This window comes from Rana temporaria, chromosome 13, assembly GCF_905171775.1.
Source record: "Rana temporaria chromosome 13, aRanTem1.1, whole genome shotgun sequence".
NCBI lineage: Eukaryota > Metazoa > Chordata > Amphibia > Anura > Ranidae > Rana > Rana temporaria.
Window position 1 is genome coordinate 72,462,690 of NC_053501.1, and position 10,794 is coordinate 72,473,483.

The following is a 10,794-nucleotide window of genomic DNA, read 5'->3' on the forward strand; positions in this document are numbered from 1 at the left end:
CATGGACACTGGTGGGGCTGCATGAATGGGCACTGGTGAGGCTGCATAGATGGGCACTGGTGAGGCTGCGTAGATGGGCACTGGTGAGGCGGCATTGCAGGGCACTGATGAAGCGGCATTGCAGGGCACTGGTGAGGCTGTATAGATGGGCACTGGTCAGCTCTGCATTCTTAATGTAGCCAACGCCTGAACTCTGCACTCTGTTTTTTCTCTATCTTCATAACGTTTGGTAGTTATATCTCAAAAAATTCTAAGTATCTTTTTTTTTTTTTTTTTTTTTTATCTCATAGATGAAATATGATAAAATAACGTATATATTATACAATCATTCCATAAACATATATCACATATGCTGCATATATATATAATTTGAGGAAAAAATGGTTATAAAATAGTTTACCATTTGCAAAAAATAAAATAAAAATGTCCCCGGCTTTCATTTTAATATCTGGTCAGCATACTGTATATAGGACAGACCACTGCAGTGAGTTCCCACATCTCAGCAGCCCTCTGGATGTGAGATATGAAGGATTAGATGTAACCAAGCTGGATCAATGGAAAAATAAACACTTCCTGGAGTTCAGCTTTAGGGCGTGACGTCATTTACTTGCGCCCTGAGTCCGGCCCCCACGTGAGATGCTCCGTGTATGGAGTAGGAAACTACTGCTGTCTGAGGTCAGGGCTGAGCTGCTGTGTGTCGCTTCTATGTCCGCGAAGAGGAAAAATGCGGAGGGTGAGGAGGGGAAGAGCCGGAGGAGGAAGAAGCAGCGAGGGGACAAGGCCGGGGAGCGCTATGTGCCGCCACCCACTAAGCGGAGACTCGGTGTGAGCTTCGGAGACGAGCATTTCCGGGAGACCGAGTCCTATGTGGAGAATGGGCTACGCAAAGTCCGACCCTATTATTTCCACTTTGAGACTTACTGCAAGGGACGCTGGGTAGGCAAGAGCGTGCTGGAGGTGTTCAGCTCGGAGTTCCGCTCAGAGCCTCTGGAGTACTACAGGCGTGCGGCCCAGGAGGGAAGACTGCGGCTCAACCAGGAGCTGCTCACTGATCTGACTACTGTGCTCAAGGTGGGAGATCTGGGGGAGACGGACTAATCCTTCACAGGGGGACACGACCACTAGTACTTCACAGGGGGATCTGTACAGGGGGACACGACCACTAGTACTTCACAGGGGGGTATCTGTACAGGGGGACATGGCCACTAGTACTTTCACGGGGGGATCTGTACAGGAAGACACGACCACTAGTACTTCACAGGGGGGGGTCTGTACAGCGGGACACGACCACTAGTACTTCACAGGGGGGGGATCTGTACAGGGGTACACGACCACTAGTACTTCACAGGGGGGTCTGTACAGCGGGACACGACCACTAGTACTTCACAGGGGGGGGTCTGTACAGCGGGACACGACCACTAGTACTTCACAGGGGGGGGTCTGTACAGCGGGACACGACCACTAGTACTTCACAGGGGGGGGATCTGTACAGGGGTACACGACCACTAGTACTTCACAGGGGGGTCTGTACAGCGGGACACGACCACTAGTACTTCACAGGGGGGGGTCTGTACAGCGGGACACGACCACTAGTACTTCACAGGGGGGGGTCTGTACAGGGGTACACGACCACTAGTACTTCACAGGGGGGACCTGTACAGAGGAACACAACTACAAATTCTTCATAGGGGGGGCCTGTACAGAGGAACACACATGACTACTGACCCTTCATGCACGGGGGATCTATACAGAGGGACATGACCACTACTGTACAGGGGTGTGACTACTGACTCTTCACATGGGGCGATCTGTACAGAGGAACACACATGACTACTGACCCTTCATGCACGGGGGATCTATACAGGGGGACATGACCACTACTGTACAGGGGTGTGACTACTGACTCTTCACATGGGGCGATCTGTACAGAGGAACACACATGACTACTGACCCTTTGCAGGGGGGGGGGGGGGGGTTGTACAGGGAGACACGACCACTAATCCTTTGCGGGGGATCTGTACAGGGAGACACGAAGACTAATCCCTTGCGGGGGGATCTATACAGGGAGACACGACCACTAATCCTTTGCGGGGGGGATCTGTACAGGGAGACACGACCACTAATCCTTCCTGGCGGGGGGGGGGGGGAGATCTGTACAGCAGGGTTTGACAAATTTGCTAGGAATCTAGGAGCCAGCTAAAAAAGTTAGGAGCCAGAAAACGCACCCCGTCCCGACGAGCTTGCGCGCAGAAGCGAACACATACGTGAGCAGTGCCTGCATATGTAAACGGTATTCAAACCACACATGTGAGGTATCGCCGCGATTGGTAGAGCGAGAGCAATAATTCTAGCCCTAGACCTCCTCTAACTCAAAACGTGCAACCTGTTGAATTTTTTTAAACGTCGCCTATGGAGATTTTAAAGGGTAAAAGTTTGTCGACATTCCACAAGCGGACGCAATTTTGAAGCGTGACATGTTGGGTATAATTTACTCGGCGTAACATTATCTTTCATAATATAAAAAAAAAGGAAGAGCTGGGGACTTCACAAAGCCGCGGCCTCAATTACCAGACATCACGGGCCCCCCGCGATCGAGCGGCGGGGGAGGTGGGGGGCCTCACCTAAAACATCCTGCCCGCAGCGATCCTGGGAAAAGGCCGCGAGCGGCAGATGCCGCTTGCGGCCTTTTCCCAGGATCGCGGCGAGCTGCGGGCAGGATGTTTTAGGCGAGGCCGCGGCTTCGGCCTAGTCCGCGGAGCGCCGGTCCTGTGGAACAAAATTTTTATTTTTTTTGCCCACTTTCCAAGCCAAGTCGCCAGGACGCTATTTCTAGTCGCCCTGGCGACCGGGATTTGTCGAGCCCTGCTGTACAGGGAGACATGACTACTGACCCTTCACAGGAGAGGCATGTCTACTAATCCTACACAGGGTGGACATTACTACTAACCCTTTACAGATTGATATCTGTACTGGGGGGTTGTGACTACCATTCCTTTACATAGGGGACATGACTACTAAACCTTCACAGGGGAGTTTGTTATACAGGATTTATAGAGCACCGACAGTTTATGCAGCGCTTTGCAATGTGGGGGGAAGGAAGGAATAGGAGATTACAATCTAAAGGAGGGGGAGGTGGTATAAAGGTAATGGCTGCTGGGGATGATTTAATGGAGGTGATTTGGGTATAGTTGTTAGGTGGAGGTGGGGTAGGTTTCCCTGAAAAATTGAGTTTTTAGGCATTGCCTAAAGGCGTATAGGGGCTGGCCGGCCAGGCAAGGAGTTTCAGAGGATGAGAGAGGCTCTGGAGAAGTCCTGGGGGCGAACATAGAAGGAGGTAACAAGAGAGCAGTAGGACTTGAGACCACAATTTGGCCGATATCTGCAGATGAGGTTGGTGATGATGTGGGGTGGCCTTGTATGTTGTGGTTAGTATTTAGAATTTTATACAATTGGGTAGGGGAAGCCAGTGAAGGGATTGGCAGCGAGGAGTAGCAGTCACAGATCAGTTAGTACAGGGCTGCGGCCTTGTGAAGGCCCAAGATTCCTTCTGTGACCTGGCACCATCTGGTGGTGGCCGTTGGCATTACAAGTAAAACAGCAGTTCTAATGCGTTTTTTCACTGTTTTTACTGCCATCTTCTTCCCTCTAATTAGAACCCCCAAACATTATATATTTTTATTCTAACACCCTAGAGAATAAAATGGCAGTCGTTGCAATACTTTTTGTCACACCTTATTTGCGCAGCGGTCTTACAAGGGCACTTTTTTTGGGGAAAAATACACTTTTTTTTTTATTAAAAAATAAGGCAACAAATTATCCCAATTTTTTTTTTATATTTTGAAAGATAATGTTACGCCGAGTAAATTGATACCCAACATGTCACGCTTCAAAATTGCGTCCGCTCGTGGAATGGCGACAAACTTTTACCCTTTAAAATCTTCATAGGCGACGTTTAAAAAAATTCTACAGGTTGCATGTTTTAAATTACAGAGTAGGTCTAGGGCTAGAATTATTGCTCTCGCTCTAACGATCGCGGCGATACCTTACATGTGTGGTTTGAATACCGTTTACATATGCGGGCGCTGCTCACGTATGTGCTCGCTTCTGCGCTCAAGCTTGACGGGACGGGGCGCGTTTTCTGGCTCCTAACTTTTTTAGCTGGCTCCTAGATTCCAAGCAAATTTGTCAAACCCTGAGTTAGTAGGGTGTATGAGTCTAGCAGCATTCATAATAGACTGAAGGGGGGATAGCCTGTGTAAAGGTAGGCCAGTCAGGAGAGTGTTAACAGCAAGTAAGGATAGACCCCCACCTAAAAGTAATTACCACGGACCAAGCAGATTAAATAAAGACTCTTTAAAGTGGATGTAAACCCACTTTTTTGATGTCACAATGTAGAGAATAAGATTTCCTATCATCTGTGCCCAATTGTGCCACACAGAGTTAATCCAGCTCTGAGCAATTCTCTTTTATTTTTCAGTGAAAATTAACAGACTTCCAGATAAAAACCTGTCTAAATATAAAGTCCTTTCCGTCCCATTGCTTCGAGTGACATACATTACCTCTCACAATGAACTGTGGATCACCCCCCATATTATGATAAACATCCAGGAATGTGCATGTGTCCAAGCTAATGCACGAGATATGTAAAAACCCTGTCACTCGAAGCAAGTGTGATGAAAGGACCATTGGGTGTAAGACCATCAGGGATTGAGATAAACTTCCAGGTAAAGATCATAACGTTGGTAAAGTAGTGGGGCGGTCATAAGAGGGTCAGTTAGCTGCCTACTTGTATGAAGTTGCTGGAATGTTTCAGCTCGCACTAATTTATATTACATTTATGACAGATCTAGTGCATTATTTATATGAAGATGTGGGTTTTTGTGCACTGTGTATGCATATTGCCATAATTTTTTTGCTGATTGTCAGTTTTTTTTATATCTTTTAATACTTTTGCATTCTTCTAGAATAATGATTTTATGAGAAACACCGTACATCGTCATGAGCCACCAGTAACCGCACAGCCTCTCCGCATTATAGCTGAAAATGATGAGCTTATAGCAGTGGATAAACCATCCTCTCTTCCAGTGCATCCTTGTGGCCGCTTTAGACACAACACGGTCATTTTTATTTTGGGGAAGGAGCATAATCTGAAGGACCTTCACACCATCCACCGCCTTGATCGTATGACCTCAGGCGTGCTTATGTTTGCCAAAACTCTGGAAGTGTCAAAGAAGATGGATGAGCAAGTGCGAGAGAGACAGGTGAGTCAAAAGGATTTCTTGAATCTTTTGTTTACCTAAGAGGTGCAGTTAGTGATGATATGTAAAGTGTCTTATTGAGGTTTTCAAGCGTCCTTTGTGCTTACTTAGCCAGCCTTAGTGCTTTCTTAGCCAGCTTTTTGTTGCCCTGTCCCAACTTTTTGGAGCTGTGGTACATTTTCCCAGTTTAAACATATTAAGTTTCTTTCTATTGTGACTAAAATATGGGTTTATGAGATTTGCAAACTATTGCATTCTATTATGTAAATTTTACGCAGCGTCCCAACTCTTTTTGGGGTTGTAGTACAAACGGAAACTTGTTATAATTGGTGGAGATACGGAAACCATACACGGCCATCTTTCCATAAAAGTCTTTGTTGATGTACTTCCTGCTTTAGGGTCTCAAGTGTGCCTTAGTTGTCACCCTGGCACATGCACCCCTGATGGGGACTTTAAGTGATTATTATTATTCCCTTGATGGTTTCAATTTCATAGACAGAAAAAAGCTAATATTTCATTTTTCTGATGACTCTTGCAAGTGTTCCTGATCCACTTTTACTATTCATTTTTGAACGGGTTATATTGGTATTGTGCATGTGTTATTGAAACCATCGCTACTAGGGTTGCACCAATACCATTTTTTTTGACACAGAGTACGAGTACCAATACTTTTTTTTTTTTTTTTTAAGTACTCGCCGATACCGATACATATCACCTAGAAAGAGTAGGTAAAGGAGTGGTTTGGGGGAGTTGGATGAGGCTGGGGTGAAGATGTGCTAGATGAGGAAAAAAAAGGGGGCTGATAAAGTTGGGAGGGGAGTCACAATCCTGGCTACTGCTCTCTATTCAAATAAAACAAAATAAAATGTATGCGCTGCCACTTAACCACTTAAGACCCGGACCTTTAGGCAGCTAAAGGATCGGCCAGGTTTTGCGATTCGGCACTGCGTCGCTTTAACGGACAATTGCGCGGTCGTGCGACGTGGCTCCCAAACAAAATTGGCGTCCTTTTTTCCACAAATAGAGCTTTCTTTTAGTGGTATTTTAATCACCTCTGCGGTTTTTTATTTTTTGCGCTATAAACAAAAATAGAGCGACAATTTAGAAAAAAATGCAATATTTTTTACTTTTTGCTATAATAAATATCCCCCAAAAATATATAAAAAAAAAAAAATTTCCCTCAGTTTAGGCCGATACGTATTCTTCTACCTATTTTTGGTAAAAACAATAATAAGCGTTTATCGGTTGGTTTGCGCAAAATTTATAGCGTTTACAAAATAGGGGATAGTTTTATTGCATTTTTATAAAAAAAATTTTTTACTACTAATGGTGGCGATCAGCGTTTTTTTTTTTTTTTTGTTTCGTGACTGCGACATTATGGCGGACAATTTTGACACATTTTTGGGACCATTTTAAAATGCATTGTTTACTGTGAAAATGACCATTGCAGTTTGGGAGTTAACCACAAGGGGGCGCTGAAGGGGTTATGTATGACCTAATCTGTGTTTCTAACTGTAGGGGGTGTGGCTGTTGGTGTGACGTCATCGATTGTGTCCCCCTATAAAAGGGAACACACGATTGATGATGCCGCCACAGTGAAGAACGGGAAAGCTGTGTTTACACACAGCTCTCCCTGTTCTTCAGCTCCGGGGACCGATCGCGGGACTCCAGCGGCGATCGGGGTAACGGAGCTTCGGGGCGCGCGCCCGCGACGTACCTGTACGTGCATGTGCCCAGCCGTGCCATTCTGCCGACGTAAATGTGCAGGAGGCGGTCCTTAAGCAGTTAAACATGGTTGAACGCATTCAGCTGGTGCAAACACCAAAAATAAGTATAAATCTATGTGCTGCGCTGCTGTGTCAAATTCTAATTATATATAGTTTTAATAACAAAACAAAAATTACTGGCAAAGAAAAGTGAATAGTGATGCCTAAATATATCTTGGCGTGTTAATAATCTGAAAATTAGCATATATATATATATATATATATATATATATATATATATATATATATATATATATATATATATATATATATATATATATATATATATATATATATATAATATGTGTGTGTGTGTGTGTGTCCATGCATAAACAAAATTTCATGGGAAATGCCAGGGAAAAGTCAGATCTGTGTGGAGGTCACACAGGACTCACTCCTGCTCACCGGACTGTGACAGAAATAGCGGGAGCTGCGATGAGCAGAGCTGAATGTGAGAGCTGCCCCCGACAGAAGGGGAAAGACAATGGAATGGGGGGGAGCTGGGCTTGCTCACCTCTAATGCAGGAAGTTTCCACAGAAATGCGGTCTCGGGCCTGGTGATAGCTGGCGAGAGGGGAGGAGGAGGCGCGGGGAGGGAAAGACGCGTGATTGGTTGTTAGGGACGCGGCGGACCCGTTCCTTAAACAATAATTGCCAGTTTAGAAACTAAAGTGAAAGTACAGGCACATTATATGATTGAATTTAATCTATTTTTAATCATTTTTAAAAGGAATCAGTTAACTTTTATGTCTCTATACCCTGTAAACAGTCATTTCAGCTAAAAAAAAAATTTCCTTTAGTGCTCCTTTCATTTTTTTTTTTCTTTCTTTTCTGATATTTTCAGGTGGAGAAGCAGTATGTATGCAGAGTGATTGGTGAATTTCCTGAAGAGACGATCACTTGTGAAGAGCCAATACTGGTTGTTTCTTATAAGATTGGTGTATGCCGTGTAGATCCTAAGGGGAAACCTTCCAAAACTGTGTTTCAACGTCTCGCTTACAATGGAAAGTCTAGTGTAGTAAAGTGCTTTCCTTATACTGGTCGTACTCATCAAATTAGAGTCCATCTGCAGTATTTGGGGCACCCCATTGTTAATGATCCAGTCTACAATACTAAAGCCTGGGGTCCCAACAGAGGAAAGGGAGGTGAAATTAACAAAACAAATGAGGAGCTGCTACAGTCTTTAATAGAGGAACATAAAGAAAAACAGAGCCTGGATATTCTGGATCTATCAGAAGAGGATCTTCATCTATCTATGGAAAAAAAGGAATGTGAGGAACACGAACAGGGCCTTCAGCTTGTTTTAAGTGACCCTGCATCTTGTGAGAGAGATCAGTTAGGTACCAAAACGGACAAAGACACTGAAGCTAGTGTTACTGTGGCATGTGACGTCCCGACAAATGGTCCAGAGCAAGAAACTGATGGAAATAGTAGTAGCGTTGCAGAGGAAAAAAGTCTAGATTTAATAGACCCGCTGTGTGGAGAATGTAAGATTGTGAGGCCTGACCCATCTCCAAAAGATCTTGTGATGTATCTTCATGCTTTACATTATAAGGGAGAAGATTTTGACTTTTCAACTGAATTACCAGAATGGGCAAAAGATGACTGGGTGGAAGATTGAACTAAAAAAGTTATAAATGTTTTATGTCTTGGTGTAAAATAAAATTATTTTTTATCATACATTTATAACAACCTTTATGAAAAATCACAGATTTAACATTTATTTACAGCCACTGTGCTCCAAAATTTTGGCTTCTGGTATGATTCCGTTTTTATTACTATTTTTCAAAAGTACACCCCTTTGGTAGACGTATACAGCCTACCATTGCTTATATCCTTAAAATGATTTACTTGCAATGTTCAGAGATATATGCTTTTTGTCCTTCCTCTTGGAGATTTTCGCTCACTAACATTTCTGATCAACAGTTGTCAATAACACAGGAAATATAGTAAAATTGCCACAAAGCGTGCTAAACACTCGGTCCTTCTAAACTTTAACCAAAATGTAAAAAAATGGCTGGAGATAACTGTAATCTGATGGGCATCCTCAAAGACTTGGGGAGAGTTGTGGGAGAGGGCAGGCTTGATCTTTATACTTCTTTCACATGCTGCAGGAGTTTGCATGCTTTTACTGTAAGTGTTACCATTCATAGTAAACCCTGGGTTGGAGCCCAGGCTGAGGTTGCCATCAGGGTGGGTTTGATTTAAATCCCTAGTAAAAATGCTTGATTTAAATCATAATTAACCACTTAAGAACCGGACCAAAATGCAGCTAAAGGACCTTGCCCCTTTTTGCGATTCGGCACTGCGTCGCTTTAACTGACAATTGCGCGGACGTGGCTCCAAAACAAAATTGGCGTCCTTTTATTCCCACAAATAGAGCTTTCTTTTGGTGGTATTTGATCACCTCTGCAGTTTTTATTTTTTGTGCTATAAACAAAAATAGAGCGACAATTTTTTGAAAAAAATGCAATATTTATTGCTAGAATAAATATCCCCCAAAAATATATATAAAAAAAAAATTTCCTCAGTTTAATCCGATATGTATTCTTCTACATATTTTTGGTAAAAAAAATCACAATAAGCGTTTATCGGTTGGTTTGCGCAAATTTTATAGCGTTTACAAAATTGGGGATAGTTTTATTGCATTTTTATTATTTTTTTTTTTTTTTTTTTCGTGACTGCGACATTAAGGCGGACACTTTGGACAATTTTGACACATTTTTGGGACCATTGTCATTTTCACAGCAAAAAATGCATTTAAAATGCATTGTTTATTGTGAAAATGACAGTTGCAGTTTGGGAGTTAACCACAGGGGGCTCTGATGGGGTTATGTGTGACCTGAAGTGTGTTTACAACTGTAGAGGTGTGTGGCTGTAGGTGTGATGTCATCGATTGTGTCCCCCTATAAAAGGGAACACACGATCGATGACGCCGCCACAGTGAAGAATGGGGAAGCCGTGTTTACACACGGCTCTCCCCATTCTTCAGCTCCGGGGACTGATCGCGGAACTCCAGCAACAATTGGGTCTGCGAGTCCTGTGGTCACGGAGCTTCGGACCGGGCCTGGGCTTAAAGGACAACGTACATATACGTTGATGTGCCCAGCCGTGCCATTCTGCCGACGTACATCGGCGTGAAGGGGTCCTTAAGTGGTTAAAGAGCAACTGTCATATATGTCCTGCAGTGGCTCCTCCTCTGACCCACTGTTGACTCACTGACGGTCTCATTCACTTTATTGGGACGGCTGGCGATGAGGCAGTGACGCAACAAGTTGAGAGACGTGGCGGCAGCGGGTGAGTGGATTCCCACTAACAGGCACTGCTGTGATCGACCTTAAATGACAGGTGCTCTTTAAATGTAAGGTCTTATTCTTGCTGGTAGCTATAATCTTTAATACTTGCAAACAAAATGAATGTTTCTTATTTAGAATAATAAGCTGTCAGGTTAGTAAAACAGCGATATCAGAACCAATTCAATCATACAGTTTGTAGTGTACATAGACTTGCAAAACAATGGGATAAAGGCATATTCCTGAACATGCCGCTGATGAAAATGTTAACATTGACTAAATTAATACTGGCACTGACAAGATGTGAGCCTAGACTTAAAAATTAATATACATATAACTCTTAAAGCTCTAGGAGACATTGACCTGACTTGAAACAAGCAGACATTGTGGAGAGTTAAATATTGCTTACTTAGGGCTCTTTCACACGTCCGTTCCGTTCGTCCGTTTTTTGGACGTCCGTTAACGGACCGCAATGCT

General features: G+C 43.7%; 1 protein-coding gene across 1 annotated transcript; it reads left to right on the forward strand.

Moving 5' to 3' along the window:
• Window positions 1-603: 603 nt before the first annotated feature.
• Window positions 604-8,704, forward strand: RPUSD2 (RNA pseudouridine synthase domain containing 2). Its single transcript, XM_040332204.1, has 3 exons — window positions 604-1,071; window positions 4,965-5,261; window positions 7,869-8,704. Exons 1-3 carry the CDS (start codon window positions 637-639, stop codon window positions 8,643-8,645), a joined length of 1,509 nt encoding a protein of 502 aa, XP_040188138.1. The 5' UTR covers window positions 604-636; the 3' UTR covers window positions 8,646-8,704.
• Window positions 8,705-10,794: the final 2,090 nt, after the last annotated feature.